The sequence below is a fragment of the Epinephelus fuscoguttatus genome, linkage group LG23, assembly GCF_011397635.1.
Source record: "Epinephelus fuscoguttatus linkage group LG23, E.fuscoguttatus.final_Chr_v1".
NCBI classification, from domain to species: Eukaryota; Metazoa; Chordata; class Actinopteri; order Perciformes; family Serranidae; genus Epinephelus; species Epinephelus fuscoguttatus.
This window is the reverse complement of record NC_064774.1, coordinates 24970539-24987101: the sequence shown is the minus strand read 5'-3', so window position 1 is coordinate 24987101 and position 16563 is coordinate 24970539. Positions and strand designations below refer to the sequence as shown.

Sequence of the window (16563 nt, the reverse complement as noted above, 5' to 3'; positions counted from 1 at the left end):
TACAAAAAAGGAAGAGAGCACCACTAAGGGAGTGGGACACAAGAACTGAGATGTATACAAAAAAGCAAGGAGCACACTTAGACCGAGAAAACCAGAGAGATGAAAAGCATGTAAAAGACAGAAGATGAAAGGCGGGACAAGAGAGAGACAGAAAACAAAGTTGGGCGCACGGTGAGAAAGAGAGAATAAGAGACACAGAGAGAGATAAGGACGGGCAAAAAGACGGAAAGAGAGACAGCGAGATGGAGGAGGGGGCAGAGAGATAAAGATAGCTGACAGGAGGGAGATCCGTCAGCGTTGTTTCCTCAGGATGTGGTTACCACGACGACGAAAAGGCAGAGAGGCAGCATCACTACCCGCTGGTCCCCTCTGACACCTGCGAATGTGTGTGTGAGTGTGAAACTCAGTGTGTGTGCGTGTGTGTGTGTGTGTGTGTGTGTGTATACGTGTGTTTCAGTGAGTAATAGAGTGAGTAAATGCGTGTGTCTGTGTTTGAAGAACACAGTGACTGTGGTCTGTGTATCTGTGCATGTGTGTGTGTGTCCATTTTGCTTTAGGTATGTGCGACAGACTCTGTGTGTGTGCTGTCAAAGGATACACAGCAGAGAAAGAGAGAGAGAGATAGGAAGGACTACGTGAGAAGCAGAAAATCTAAAGGGGGAAATAATTAGACAAACAGTCAAGGCAGTGGAGACTGAAAGAACAAAATAGTCAGAGAGAACGATGAAGACAACCAGACGAACAAACAGGACTAGAAAACATGAACACCAGAGGACGAACATATGTGAGAAGGAAATTAAGCGCCAAGGACTGGTAAAAAAAACAACCCTCAAAACGTATACAGTGTATTTGTCTCTTCATCTCATCTTCCTTCGTTCTTTCTCTTTCTGACTCACTCACTGTCCTATTTAGAGCAGAATGTGGTTTCAAGAAAGAAAGAAAGAAAAACCAACGAAGACTTCAAGTACAAGTCTTTACTTTAAGTATATTTCTAACATGCTATCATGTCACTCATAAAACAGGAAAGAACATGGTTTTGTCACTTATGAGAAATCATTGGTTTTGAGGGTACATGGTACAATGTAGCATTTGCTGGCAAGATTACCTTCTCTTTAGCTTCTTGGCAAGTGTTCATGCATTTTTTAAGACTACATCGCAGACAGCCACATCTGATATAAATATATATCTTTTAATCTATTTTTGAGGGTAAACAAACCCCAAGGTTGTCAGTCATGGTAGACTGTGTTAGTGCTCAACGGGAACATGCATGCTAAAAACGGCTAAACGGAGCTGGATTTCAAATTCAAAACAGGTACCATTGCTTTAAACCTGCAGCCTGTATTATCAGTTTCAGGTAGTTACATGACACAGTCATTAGTGGGCTAAATACAGATAGTAATGTGCATGGCTTCTCAGAAAATTACCTCCAATTCCTGCAGGGCTCTGTACAAACCATTTATGGACAGGGGGTTTTGGAGATGTGATAACTCTTCTTACTTGAAACCAGCCTATTTTGCTCAACACTTGATAACTACATCATGCCTATAGATGTTGGAATATGGCCTTACACAGTGATGAGTTATGGTACTCAGAAGATTGAATGAGCTGGTGTTTCACCAAATTCTGTGCTCCATCAGATTCTGTGACCCAAGTAGGATTTTTAGCTAAACTACCATTGCAAATTTGTTCTCATACATTATCACTTACTTTATTATATTGAAACTAGAGTGTAAAGGTCTGTCTGTAGAACACATATGTCTCACCTGTCAGTATCTAGCAGACTCCCTGGTCTTTGTCGCGTAGTTAACCCTCTACAGTTACAGAATGTCACGGATCATATATTTTGGTACACTGAAATTACACAGCTATCAAAAACCAGTAATCTGTACTGTAGGTACAAATTAAAGGAACAGTGTGTGGGATTTGGTGGCATCAGGCTGGCAGTGGGGTTGCAGATCACAACCAGCTAACTACCCCTACCCTCATCCCTCTCTTTACAAGCATGTAGAGAACCCAGAGGCATTCAAGTAATTTAATAGTGTTTGGTTTGTCCGTTCTGGGCCACTGTAGAAACATGACAGTGCAACATGTCGGGCTCTGTGGAACAGGATATGAAGGTGATTATACACTATGAAAACATAATAATGAACATTCCATTTCTGCCAAGAGATCCCACAAAGCCCTACACACTGGTCCTTTAAAGTGATTATGCTAACAGTAATGCTAACAATTATCTATTTGGTGAATGGCAGTTTTTTCCAAGTCAGGTTTTCATCCAACCGTCGTGAAAATGTTAACAATATTTTTAAGAAAGTCGTCAAAATAAAATGCAAATTTGTGCCCTTTTTGTATCCAACACAGTCACAAATACTGGGAGTTGATTCATTGATTCTAGATAAGCGGTAGGTGCAGCTAATTCTCCAGCCAGGTGCCGCTGCAGAAGAGGGCACAACAAGATGACGTGATTAAAATAACTATTACAGATATGTGCTCTTAGATGAGTTCGGATAACAGCCCTCTGTGCATTCATATGCCATCCAGAGACAACAAAGAGCTTACAGTGGCCTATGCAATAACTGCAGCCTGTGTCATCAATCTGGTTATTGCATTTACCTTTTAAAGATACACCAACTTTTCCACCTCCCCCAAGCATAAGTGTTTTTGGCGTTTCCATTCAGGGGTTTTTAGTGCATAAATTGAGCATAAAAATAGGTGGATGGAAAGGGTGCATTGATATGGGCGTGCACAAAATGAAACTTGGGATTTTCCAGCAGCAGCCTCTGTGGGAACCAGTCCATGGTACTCCTCATAGGCAGACATTATACAAAAGCAAAACAATGATTATGTAGTCCCCAGTGTAGTATGTAGTCAGTGTTTAGTTACAACTTTGGATTAATCAAGATGGAAAGCAATGGATGGTCACTGCCTATTGATAAAATACTTGATTGAAAATGTTAGCCGGCCATACAGGGCAATATGGATGCACATCTCTAAGTTAGGAATAACCATCAAGTATTCAGCAAAGTTACAGTTAATATAATTAGTATTTTATAGGGGTGGGAATCACGAGAGACACCATGATGCCATATCATCACAATACACAATACTCACAATATGTCACGATTCAATATTATTGCAATTTTAAATGTGTTTCACAACATATATTACAATTTTTTTCACTGCTAATTTTGTCCCCAAGGGAAAACTTTGTTAACATCTGTTTTATCAAATAAGATAAAGTTTTCAGTCATTCTTACTGTAGCAACATGTAAATTGTAGCCTAATATTAATAATTTATGTAATACAAAATCAATACTTGGTGTCCATGCATTGATACAATATTGCCACACAAAAATATTGTGATACTGTGCTGTATTTAATATTTGAAAATGTGTAAAAGAAGATCTATATTCTATACTATATACTATATTCGATACTATATTCTGTTCTATAAATATTGTTTCTCTATACATCATTCTTCTCTGTATAGATCTACTTATTCTCAGACTGGCAGATGGAGTAAACTGTTTTAAAGCAGGGAGTATTATAGTGGGAGCACTGGGATGTCAGGTGTGACTGTGTGCAATAGCAAATGCCTGGCTTATGGGTCAGGTAGCAGGGCCCCTTACCAGAATTTTGCTCAGGGCACCAGGGAGGTCAGGACCAGCTCTGCTTTGTCACATGGTTATATGATATTACGTTGTTGAATTTTTTTCAACATACAGTACAGGCCAAAAGTTTGGACACACCTTCTCATTCAATGTGTTTTCTTTATTTTCATGACTATTTACATTGTAGATTCTCACTGAAGGCATCAAAACTATGAATGAACACATGTGGAGTTATGTACTTAACAAAAAAAGGTGAAATAACTGAAAACATGTTTTATATTCTAGTTTCTTCAAAATAGCCACCCTTTGCTCTGATTACTGCTTTGCACACTCTTGGCATTCTCTCCATGAGCTTCAAGAGGTAGTCACCTGAAATGGTTTTCCAACAGTCTTGAAGGAGTTCCCAGAGGTGTTTAGCACTTGTTGGCCCCTTTGCCTTCACTCTGCGGTCCAGCTCACCCCAAACCATCTCGATTGGGTTCAGGTCCGGTGACTGTGGAGGCCAGGTCATCTGCCGCAGCACTCCATCACTCTCCTTCTTGGTCAAATAGCCCTTACACAGCCTGGAGGTGTGTTTGGGGTCATTGTCCTGTTGAAAAATAAATGATCGTCCAACTAAACGCAAACCGGATGGGATGGCATGTCACTGCAGGATGCTGTGGTAGCCATGCTGGTTCAGTGTGCCTTCAATTTTGAATAAATCCCCAACAGTGTCACCAGCAAAACACCCCCACACCATCACACCTCCTCCTCCATGCTTCACAGTGGGAACCAGGCATGTGGAATCCATCCGTTCACCTTTTCTGCGTCTCACAAAGACACGGCGGTTGGAACCAAAGATCTCAAATTTGGACTCATCAGACCAAAGCACAGATTTCCCCTGGTCTAATGTCCATTCCTTGTGTTTCTTGGCCCAAACAAATCTCTTCTGCTTGTTGCCTCTCCTTAGCAGTGGTTTCCTAGCAGCTATTTGACCATGAAGGCCTGATTCGCGCAGTCTCTCTTAACAGTTGTTCTAGAGATGGGTCTGCTGCTAGAACTCTGTGTGGCATTCATCTGGTCTCTGATCTGAGCTGCTGTTAACTTGCGATTTCTGAGGCTGGTGACTCGGATGAACTTATCCTCAGAAGCAGAGGTGACTCTTGGTCTTCCTTTCCTGGGTCGGTCCTCATGTGTGCCAGTTTTGTTGTAGCGCTTGATGGTTTTTGCGACTCCACTTGGGAACACGTTTAAAGTTTTTGCAATTTTCCGGACTGACTGACCTTCATTTCTTAAAGTAATGATGGCCACTTGTTTTTCTTTAGTTAGCTGATTGGTTCTTGCCATAATATGAATTTTAACAGTTGTCCAATAGGGCTGTCGGCTGTGTATTAACCTGACTTCTGCACAACACAACTGATGGTCCCAACCCCATTGATAAAGCAAGAAATTCCACTAATTAACCCTGATAAGGCACACCTGTGAAGTGGAAACCATTTCAGGTGACTACCTCTTGAAGCTCATGGAGAGAATGCCAAGAGTGTGCAAAGCAGTAATCAGAGCAAAGGGTGGCTATTTTGAAGAAACTAGAATATAAAACATGTTTTCAGTTATTTCACCTTTTTTTGTTAAGTACATAACTCCACATGTGTTCATTCATAGTTTTGATGCCTTCAGTGAGAATCTACAATGTAAATAGTCATGAAAATAAAGAAAACGCATTGAATGAGAAGGTGTGTCCAAACTTTTGGCCTGTACTGTATGTAGCTTTGTCTTTTTTCAATATTCATGTGTTTGCATCCTAGTTCTAATGCTCTCATATATACTTACACTATGTTTCTATATGTCTCCTGTAGGCACTCTAGCTACATTCAGCGAGCCATCATGGACAACCATTCATCCACCCAATCCTTCCCCAACCTCCACCACCATCGCCACCGCCCATCCTTTCACCTCACCTTGCCAAGCCTTCAAAGTCCTGAAGTGGGATACCTGTCCTCTCAGCCTGCCTTGAACCCCCTGGAGCAATATGGAAGTAGAGGGGAGGAATCCGCAAACTCCTTCCCAACTTCAAACACCTCTTCTGATGGAAGGAGGGGGAGCAATGGGGGTGACAGAGACTTCGTAAACACAAGTGGTTGCAGTTTGGAAGGGGATGCTAACTTGGGAGGCCATCCTGACGTAGAAAGTGGGTTAGGCGTCCATTTTTCTGACACTTGGTGTGGTGGTGGCAAAAAAGAGGAAGTTTGGGAGGATGGGGAGGGTTGTGAAAATGCTGCAGATGATTTTTATAGAAAAGGTGATTGCTACGGTAATGCAAATAATGTTTTTTACACCATGAATTGTAGCAGTGAGGAAGGAGTCAGGCGTAAACTCAGAGCAAACTATAATAATTATGCCCATGTTAGCTGCGAAGCTAAAGGGGAAACACTTTACAATAGGGAGGCTCACGTTAGCCACTTTACTAAACAAACTACTTCCTACAGCAGAACTGTGCCTGGTAGCTTTAGTGACAGCAGTGTTGATTATTCAAGAGTGAGTGAAAATTATTTGGGAAAAGAAGAAGATTATGGGTCCAGCTGTGGCTCAGGTGAGGATCAGCTTCAACCACCAGAGGTTGAGGAAACCTGGCTCAGTGTCTCCCCCTCAAGCCAGACCGGAGAGGGCAGGTGGAGAGGAACAGCAGACACCACCACTTTGGCCTCAGGGTGCCTACCACAGAGATCACCTCTCAGCATCAGCAGCGGGACGTACACACAGAAACTGGACTCCTTCTCTGAGGCGTTCCTCTCCCAGCGAAAGAGAAGATTCCCTGCGATTCCCAGCGGGGACTCCTCTGGACAGAACTGGCAATTTGGAGTGGGTAGAGGAGAGAGCCCTGGATTGGTCAAGTCAAGGCACAGCTGTGCTTTTGATTCAGACACCTATCTGCCTCCCTCCTCCTCTTCCTCACCCGCTCACCCTTCTCCTCCGTCCTTCCCCTTCCCTCCCACATCATCTCACATCATGTCTTCAGTTCTTAGTCCTCCTCCCACACCTCTGCCTCCTCCGTCCCACTCACCCTCCAAAATGGACTCTCCCAGTGCGTTCAGGGACAGCGGACATTCAGTGTCTCAGGGGGGAGACTCGCTCGGTACGCTCCAGTTTTTCACCTCCCACCTTCAGTCTCTCCCGTCCATCCATTCTTCTGGGATGATATGGAAGTTTCCACTGTTGCCACACAGCTTTCCACAGTCGTCAGGCGACCCCAGCATCATCGAGAGATCTTCTCATGGTAGTGACTATGGAAACAACATCACAGGTAAGGCACTGTTTGTGCATTTCTGTTCATAGTAAGATTAAAATTGATAAAGGTTTTCCAGAACTTGTCATAACTGTGCAAGAAGGGGAACAATCTGAAATGGAGAGTAGAGAGATGTAATAGTGAAATGATTTAAATGAATAAATTATTTCCCCCTTTACACAAAAAAAAGGGTTGATACCCACATGTAAATTTACGAGACACGTGGGTTTTCTTAGGTAAGCTTGTGAAATTTCCCATTTCCCCTATGCAAATTACATTTTCACTTTTCACATTTTCACACATAAAACCATGAGCAACAGACATTTTTTGTACTATTGAACACCATGTGAAAAATGTTATGTTTACATGTGACAACAAGCGTACTGTCCTGAACTACCGATTGTGTGCTTTTAGTTTTTATGTGGGTTTTTCACAAGAATTGTTTAGTGTTTCCAAATAAGAAACAGATTCTGTCAGTGTTTCCCGTCTGCACAGTGATACGTCAGACTTTTTTCTGTCTTGTTATGTCTCACTTTCTGCTGCATTCAAAATGATAAAGCAGCTCTACAATTAAACATGGAACATTAACTTCTACTATTCTTGTCTTACCCCTCTCATTTTCCCAGCCCCCCACGTTCAGTCTCCAGAACCGGCATTCCTCACCACTGCATCCCATCCTCCATCCCTCCATCCATCCAGAACCCTCTTGCCCTCCAATACACTATCCCTCCATCCCTCCCTCCATCTTCCCTCTCGTCCATCCCACCTTTCCGGTCACCATCATGAGGCAGCAGAAAAGATAGCACCTTACATTGTGACCCAGAAAGTAAAGAATGGACCAATTAATCTGAACCAATCACAGCTACAGGTATAGTATGGCACTTTTACTATTTTTTACCATGGAAAATAAATTTGAGATTTGGAAAAAAAGATACTTGTCTTTTCCTTTTGCTGAGTGTGAGATAAGAAAAGCATTAGCAGTTTTGCGGTCATGCATTAAGGACTTTTAGATCCAGCTTTGGTCAAAAATAATAGATCCGGTTGCTACATTTAAGAGAAGAAGACAACAGTGGTGTATACCTTTTACTTGCTACAGTTGGTAACTTGTATAAATGATTAACTTTTTTCATTTGCTGAAACTGTCACTGTATTTCCACAGCCCTGAATAAGACTGATAATGTGTGAAAAAAAAATCATACTCCTCTGCCTACTCTATTGCCTCGTAACATTTCTAATGGCCCTAGCATGTGTCGGCAAACAACCAATCAAAGCTGAGGAGTCTCCAAAGCAGCTGTCAGTCATGTAACTGCTCGTGAACTGCGGTCAAACTGTCAAACTAGACAGCACCGATCAAATATGAATCAAGATTCTCTTACTGCATTGCTTACTTCTTGCCTGAAATGTTTTCAGAAACACATGTTAGTGTGCTGTTTAGCTGGCGAAATGAGAAAGTTTGTGACCCGGCTGCCATGTTAAATACATTTAAACTGAGTACCAAGCACCACTCACTAGCCATATCAATTTTCTCATTTGATAGCAAAACAGTACACAAAAATCTGTTTCTGAAAACATGAAAATAAGGGTAGGCAATGCAGTAACAGAATCTTGTTTCATATTTGATCAGCACTACCTAGTTTGATGTTTGACTGCAGTTCATGAGCAGTGATTGACATGATTGAAAGCTGTGTTAGAGACTCCTTGGTTCCGATTGGCTGTTTTTTGGTGCACCCTGGTATATTCTAACAAATGCCATTAGAGGCACAGACTATCTGTCTCATGTACTTCTTTCAGAATATAGCGATAGCAAATATGACGCAAGGTTATTTTCATACAACTGTCGCTTTAATGTAATTTTAGCCACACAAAAAATATGTCTAATGCTTTTACTGGACAATACATTTATTACCAAAGAAGTACTCAGTGTTAAGTGCTAATTAGCAAATGTTAGCATGTTAACATGATAAGCTGAGATTATTATTAGAAACACTGAACCACTTAAACAGCTGATTGGTATTGGCATTGTGAGCATGTTAGCATACTGACACAGCACCATACTAGTGCTGAGCTCTTTTTCTTTCAGCGTTTTCTTTATAAGTCAGGCAGGACCATTCTGTTGACAGTTTGAAGCTTTAGGAATTAGGCTACATGCAGAAACGTATAAGCATGGTAAAAAAAAAAAAAGAAGAAGTAAAAAGAAGTAAAAACAAAGACGTTGTGCTTTTGAAGCTCTTTGTGAAGATCCACTGCATTTCAAAAACCACACTATCTCCGTGGGGTTGCCAGGTTTGCACACTGTCGTCACTCTTCCATCAACAGAGACTGGGTTTTGGGAGGAGGCAACACTTGCTACAGCTGGAGAAGCTGTGGGTGGATATATGGTCGTTTGTCAAGAAATTACGTTAGCTTCAACTGCATTTCTGCTTCTAAAACCACAGTCTTAGTCCGGGTTTTTATTTTTAGACTTCTTGAATAGGTGCAGTGTGTATACGAAACAGATTGTGAGTTTGGTGAAAGGAATGTTATTCATCTGTGACAGAGCTAGGCGAGCTGTTTCTCCTGCTTCTAAGCTAGGCTAAATATGTCATGGACTTACCTCTGTTTGATTTGCACAGAAATGGAAAACTTTGATGCTTAGAAATGGAAAACCATGTTTGGGTGAGACTACATTTTGGAGAACGTGGTGTGCAGATGCCTACAAACCACAAAAAAACTGTTAGGGCATTGTCTAAATACTTAAGCTATTACAGCTTATAACATTTTAAAATTCCATTTCCTGGGATTCTTACAGCAGCAAGCCTCTCCAGTCTACACTGGAACTCCATTTCCCAGTATCCTTCACTCCAGCAGAGGTCAGAAGAGGGGTCGGTACACTCCTCAACCACTCCTCAATCCACTTCGTAGGGGAGTGGGGCTCTACTCGTCCATCTCATCTCCCAGTCACAGAGATGAGGACACAGCATGTAAAGGAGAGGAAGATGAGTGTGCTGTGTTACCGTGAGTAAAATGTTATGGGAAACTTTTTTTGTTTATTACTTTATTAATTAGTATTGTGTTACTGTTATACACATTGTTTTCTTTTCACTTTCCTAACTTCTTCTGTACTTCTTTACAGATGTGTCAACTTGGGTCATGATTTCCAGGCAGAGCTTCCTCCATGCTTGGCAGGTGTAGAAGGGTTTAGGAAGTGGTCACCAGAGGAGGAATCCCCCAGAGAACAGTTGCTCTGGAAACCACTGGACAAGCTGGAGGAGAGTATCAACTTACAAGACCAAGGTAAAAGGCATGCCAAAATACAGCTTTCCAACACAAGCTTTAAAGGGAGAGTTCCCCTCAAAATCAAAACCACATATTTTCCCTCTTTCCTGTAGTGCTATTTATCAGTCTAGATTGTTCTGGGGTGAGTTGCTGAGTGTTGGAGATATCAGCTGTGGTGACATCTGCCATATCTCGAATATAGTGGAAATAGATGGCACTCGCATGTGGTACTGAAAGCGCCAAAATAAAACATTTGAAAAAGTCAACACTCAGCAGAAATCATGATCCAGTTATCCAAAATAATCCATGAACCTTTTTGTGAGAAGTTTCATGTAAGAACTATTTTTTCTACCAAACTACACCTGCCAACCTTATCAACATGCAGAAAGAAGCATGCATCTACTGCTGGCTCACCAAGCAGCACTGAGCTGAGTAACGTTACAGCTCAGCCGACCAGGATGCCATTCAAATTTACATCTCACGCTATCATTTGCACGAGCCTCTCTTCCATGAGTAGATATTTAGATAGCTCATACATGAACTCCTCACAACAAGGTCCATGGATTATCCTGAGAAATCATGTCATGATGACTGAAAAGAGACATTGTTTTTTTGGCAATTTGAGCACCACAAGTCAAGTGCCATCTACTTCCGTTATATTGGAGAGAAGACAGACATCTCCACAGCTGACATCTCCATCACTCAGCAGCTCACACCAAAAAAATCAAGACTGATAAATAGCACTACAGGTAAAAGATAAGGATTTTTAATCTTGGGGTAGACTATGCCTCTAAGAAAAAAAAAAACAGCTTTGGAGTTCAATTGTCAGTATTACGGTAAAGTTCAAGGGTCAAAGCTACAGCAACCTGACAGAGGATGTGTGTGTGTGTGTGTGTGTGTGTGTGTGTGTGTGTGTGTGTGTGCGCGCACAGTGGAGAAGCTGTTGTCCATGTGTAGTTCTAGCTGCTTACCAGGAGGGGGCAGTAACACAGAGCTAGCTCTGCACTGTCTGCACTACTGCCAGGGGAACACAATGGTAAGCAGTGAAAGGGAGTATTAGTACAGCCTTTTTTTTTATTCTTCACTAATTGTTTCATCATGCACTCATTCCACTCTTTTCATCATCCCTCCATCCATCGTGACTTACTTGTTTGCATCATTCACACACTCATTCTCTTTGTCATTTCTTTCTTTATTTCTTACTTTCTTACTCATTCATGTCCAGTTAATTCTCTTCAAAGCCATTGCATGCCTCATCTGTCTGTTCTCTGCCTCCTCCATCCCTCTCTCCTGTGCAGGCCACACTGGAGATGCTGCTGTTCTCACAGCCCTCGCCCACGGGAGACTACCACTACTCTGGTAACCTTTAGCCTCACCTTAACCCTTACGTTTCCTCTGCTTGTTTAAGGATGATTCCTGAAATATCACATATTCACATAACTTTTTGGCTTCACTATTAGCACCACTAACAACTTTGTTGAATTCAGCCAGGACAGAAAAAGGAAGAGAAGTAAAATGAATTACAGTGTGTTGTAGTGAAGGAAGTTTAGCGTGTCTCTGCAACAGCCAACAGCTGTCTGCATGCCAAGTGAGTCAGCAAAGGAATCACCGTTCCCACCATACAATAGTAGGCTTTGTAGAAGTTCAACCCTCCTGCCACTTTCATCACATACCATCTCTCTCTTTTTCTCTCTTTGTTTCTGTGGTGCGTTTGAATCCACAAAAAAAACATGTTAAGTACAGAGCAGACATTGTTCTGCATACTAGCGTTTGCTCAGTTTGGTGTATTTCTGTAGACAGAGGTACTGTTAAGGGTTTTGGGGCCCCTTGACAACAGCTAAACATCATAAAGGATGTCTAAAATCACTGGCCTTTTTCTTGACTCCCCTCTAGCTATTGGCCTCCTGAATGACTGCAGGAGGTTTGCAGGTTGTCTGAAGCTTACTGAATGTCCTCAGGCAAACTGTGTTATGTGTGTAATTTAGTAAGTATTTATCAACTCCTTTCCCCTCCCCCTCCCCTCTTCTGTCTTTCTCTCTTTGTAGGTAGTGATTGTTGGACAGACAGTGAAAAGAGTCTCTTCACTGCAGCTATGGGAACTTTTGGAAAAGACTTTTCACTCGTACAGAAAATGGTATCATTCATTGCTTGTGCTCATGGTGCATTCTTTTAATTGTTATCATCTTCTTTGTCCTAGCCTAACAGTGATGTATGCTGTATGCCTCTGCATTAGTATAACAACAGTTATGCACATACTGGTGGATTTTGTTATCAGATAGTTCTGTGAAACAACATACAGTGATGCCAGTGTTGACCACATGCTTTACTGAGAAATGCCTGTTTTAGAAAGTAAAATCAACACATCGAATAGAAAATGGGAAGTCAAGCATTCACATCCAGTTTGTCCACCACTGCACCACTTAGTGGTTATTTGTTTTGCGCTCATCGTCAATTCAAAGCGCTCTTTTTGTGTGCAGGATCACTACAGAAAGGTGAAGTAGTATTTTACTATGGCACATTAAGTACAGTGTTCTTTTCCTTGCCTGCACCCGTTTGGCTTTTGGTGACTCACTGTGCACTTCAGTGGGGGTGCAGTGACACATGAAACTGCACAGAAAAAAAGAGCAGTTTTGATTAAATCTCACACAACTACAAGAATACTGAAAGTGCACCACTGCCTCCACGGCACACTGTGCACAGTAAAAATGGTCATATGTTGCAGCTTGATTGATTAAATAAGACCTTGAAAATTCTCTGACTCGATAAAAGGCTGGAAATGTCTGCTTATAGTGTGGTAGTGCAATGGAATGTGTCAGCTTGGTTATGTTTTCTGAAATATGTTGGCTTAGATATTTGGAATCAGGCTGAAAAGTTAGATTTTCCAGTTCCAAGTACACACTGTTTGTCTGTGTTTGTGTGTGTATATTGCAGGTGGAGACTAAGACCATGTGCCAGTGTGTTGAATTTTACTACCTGAGCAAGAAGCTCCTGGACAAACAGAAGAAACAGAAGGAGGAAGAGAGCAGAAATGCAGTGATGGAGCAGCAAAAAAGGGTAAGAAACACCTGAAAGAAGCAGTTGGGAATTTTGTGTTAAAACCATTTTTGCCTCTTGTCCAGATGTCCCAGCTGATCCAGGAACTCTGGTACTTCACTGATGTCCCTGATGTTACTTTTAGATGTGTTTTAAAATCAGCCCTTTGCTTGAGTTAACTTTCTATCATCCTTTTTTTTCTTGTTGTTTTTCAGTCATTTATCTATTACCATCTCTGACAAATAATACACATAGTAGTAGTAGAAACAAGTAGAATAGTATGCTTGGTGTGGGAAAGAATGAATATGTGGAGTCTTGTGTGATCAATTAAAAGCATAAATGTCTCTCTGGTGTGGAATGCAGCTCAGCAAGCCAGTCAGAGCATGGTTGCTCACAATTGGTCCTTTTTTTAATAGATAACACCCATCTGTCAGCCAGTGGAAAGACAGTTTGGACTGGAGGAGGCAGTTCCTGTGCCCTCATTGGCCAGCTTCTTCCCCTGCAAGCTGTGTGGCAAGTGAGTAGGACCAGTCAATACTAAAGGAAGCTCCAACGAAAACGCTCTCTGTTTGGCTTCGGGGCAAGCCAACAGATGGTTTAGATTTTCAAGTCTTCTTTTCAAACTTGTTTATCCTCTCTCCTTGCTGCAGAATGTTCTATAAAATCAAGTCCCGTAATGCTCACATGAAGATCCACCGCCAGCCTCAGGAGGATTGGACAGACAGGCGGCTGCAGCACCAGCTTCTCACCCAGCGCCTGGCTCTCAGTCGTTCCACCACCCTCATGCCCACCCCAGGCAGTAACCTGCTCGCACCCCAGGCAGCAGCTTTGACCTTTCCCTCCTCTGCCCTCGCTGGAACATCAAGCAACACCAGTGCAGACAATGTCCTCAACTCTGTAACCAGTAGCAACGCTGTCACTCCTAGCAATGCCAGTGCCCTAGATCCCAGCGCCACGATAACATATAGCAACATCGCTGCTTCAAACTCTCATGTCATCACCAACATTGATGGCGGTGGCTCAAATCAAAGAGCACCCACCACTGTCTTACCTTTCCACCAATCATGGGGCTCATTTGGACATAGCTCTGACCCTGCTACCTTCTACTGCAGCACAGAAGGGAAAGACGGAGCTGGGACAGCGGGGGGAAAAGAACCAATCAACTGGCAGTAGTGTTTACCTCTCCCAAAAGCATTACTACCACTGAAGTCTTAGATGCACTCAAACTATGCTTTGTAATTCAAACTAAACTTCAGTCCAAAGTCCAATATTTTTTCTAGCATATTTCAAGAAAACATCTTCATTTTTGTTGTTTTGACTTTTTTTTTGTAAATTGTGTATATGTGTTACATATTTAAATGTTTCTTACACATTTGACATTTGAATAAAATTTGTAACCTGATGGTAGTTTTTTTTATGTCTTTCACTTGTTTACATGGATTAAACACACAAGATATGTTAATATTTAAACTTCCGAGGTGGTGGAAGGCAGGTTTTTTTTACCTTCAGAGAGAACCATGAAAGCTGTTTCCCTTGTTCCCAGTCTTTGCACTAAGCTAACTGTCCTCCAGGCTGTTGCTTCATATTTATTAGGTACACATGACAGTGGTATCATCTAACTTTTGGTAAGAAACCCAAACTATTTAAAACATAAATCTATTCCTTTTAGTCTCACACAGATTGTATAGAAGTGAGGATGAGCCAAACGGTCCTTTTAAAGTCTGAAACTCAAAGTGGTCCTCAAAACGGTAGACAAACATGAGCACACACACACAGTTGGCACAACCATTTCAACACAGATTGTTGAAAGGTTTTGATATAACACTATAATGGGCTAATATTGACCTTGGTAGACCATCTCCTCTCTTAAAGCTGTCTGAGTGCGTGTGTGCCCAGAACTGACCTGTTGATGGTTAACCACAGTGCGTGCATGTGTTTTTGTGACAGTGTCCTGGAGGATGCCAGAGAAAGGGAGGCATTGTGACTGTGTGTGTGGGCAGTGTGTACTGTTATCTGTGTGAACAAGTAGGCCCACTAAATTTAGAAGCAAATGAAGCAAATAAACAAAAACACAGATAAAAAATATTTGTAATGACAAAAAAGAAAGACAAACTTTACATATACAAGCAGCATCCTGTATGTCATTGTTTAACTCACGTAAATCTCCAGGGCCTACAGGCTGACTGTCTCCACCATCATGTTTACAATTCAACTGTTACAACCGGCCCATCATACTTGTCTGTGCAGTGCCTCAAGGAAATTTCACAAGGTTGTGAGTATGCTTTGGTCTTGTATCTTTATGAGTGTTATGGCCACTGTGATAGTGATAACGGTGTTTGTATGGGTGTGTGGTGTGCTTGGTATGTATGTCTGTTTATGTACATATAATGGACCACATGTCCTTCAAGGTATCCTTTTTAAAGTAAACTGTGAGTGAGCAGGTCCTTAAGTGTCTGAGTATGTGAATATTTGTTTGTGTGTACGCATGTGTGTCTACCATATGTGTGTGTCCCTGATAAAAGTTAACCACAGCCTTTGAAATGGTCCCTCCTCCTGGAACACCCCCTCCCCCTGACAAAAGTCCACCATGTCTTGCAGTTTGTCTGCCCTCTTTTCTCTGTCTGACGCAGATTCTGTCTAACACTCCACTTCCCAGTTCTGTTATATAGAGCATGAGCTGCGTCTAGACAATAAATGTGCTCAATCTGTCCATATCCCTCTGTTTTAATAGTTTCTTTCCAGAGCTATGATCAGCATTACAACTGTTTATCTTTTTAAACAGTCTCATTTTGTCTTTTTGGTGGGTTAAAATTTTACTGCAGCATCACAGGTTGTATGTGGTTGAAGATTTTGTTCTTATTCTTTAATTTGAGTTTTCATTTGGAAATGAGTAGGAAGGGGAGTGGCAACTGGCAGCGGTCCTGAATGTTGGCCACAAGCACGTAGATAAAGGGGGTGAGGGAGTCCAGACCAATGGGGTGAGAGAAGAGGGGAATGGGGAGAGAATCAACAGAGAAGTTACTGAGCAGCAGCCATTCACCTATTCATGATGAGCAGATCTTTGCCAGTTGACTGAGCTCACGCCCCCCACTGCAACCCATCCCTACTTTCTCTCTTTTGCTGCCTGTACTTCTGTCTATTTTTTCCTGGGCCAGGGTGGTATGAAAAACAACTTTTTCAGCCCTTTCACTGTTTTGACAAGGGTACAATGCCTCACCAATATAGTGACAGCGAAGGTGTCAATCACAAATAACTACCGAAGCCCAAGTTCAAGTTAAAAACAAGAATAAAGTGTGGCAACAACAGACAACATGATACATCTTTTTCAGTTGCATTTAATGGCAGTTTGTCTATCCTGTGAAGAAACCCTCACATGCTGAACATGTGACATGTTTAGAATAG

General features: G+C 41.9%; 1 protein-coding gene across 2 annotated transcripts; it reads left to right on the top strand.

Annotated features, from left to right (window-relative positions):
- The first annotated feature begins 475 nt into the window (after nt 1-475).
- Nucleotides 476-14551, top strand: si:dkey-19b23.10 (uncharacterized). Of its 2 annotated transcripts, none has more exons than XM_049569253.1 (11): nt 476-813; nt 5447-6891; nt 7500-7741; nt 9665-9867; nt 9986-10146; nt 11061-11164; nt 11427-11487; nt 12174-12262; nt 13060-13182; nt 13578-13678; nt 13812-14551. In XM_049569253.1, the coding sequence occupies exons 1-11, from the start codon at nt 761-763 to the stop codon at nt 14332-14334; spliced, it is 3105 nt and encodes a 1034-aa protein (XP_049425210.1). In that variant the 5' UTR covers nt 476-760; the 3' UTR covers nt 14335-14551. The 2 variants fall into 2 exon arrangements, with proteins under 2 accessions (XP_049425210.1, XP_049425209.1); XM_049569252.1 differs by having other exon boundaries at nt 9662-9867.
- Nucleotides 14552-16563: the final 2012 nt, after the last annotated feature.

Excerpts from the sequence above, each read along its gene's own strand:
- si:dkey-19b23.10 (XM_049569252.1), top strand. The coding sequence starts at position 761 with ATGAACACCAGAGGACGAACATATGTGAGAAGGAAATTAAGCGCCAAG. Across the intron at positions 814-5,446 it reads AAATTAAGCGCCAAGGACTG|GCACTCTAGCTACATTCAGC; the intron begins GTAAAAAAAACA and ends TGTCTCCTGTAG. Across the intron at positions 11,488-12,173 it reads GGGAGACTACCACTACTCTG|GTAGTGATTGTTGGACAGAC; the intron begins GTAACCTTTAGC and ends CTCTCTTTGTAG.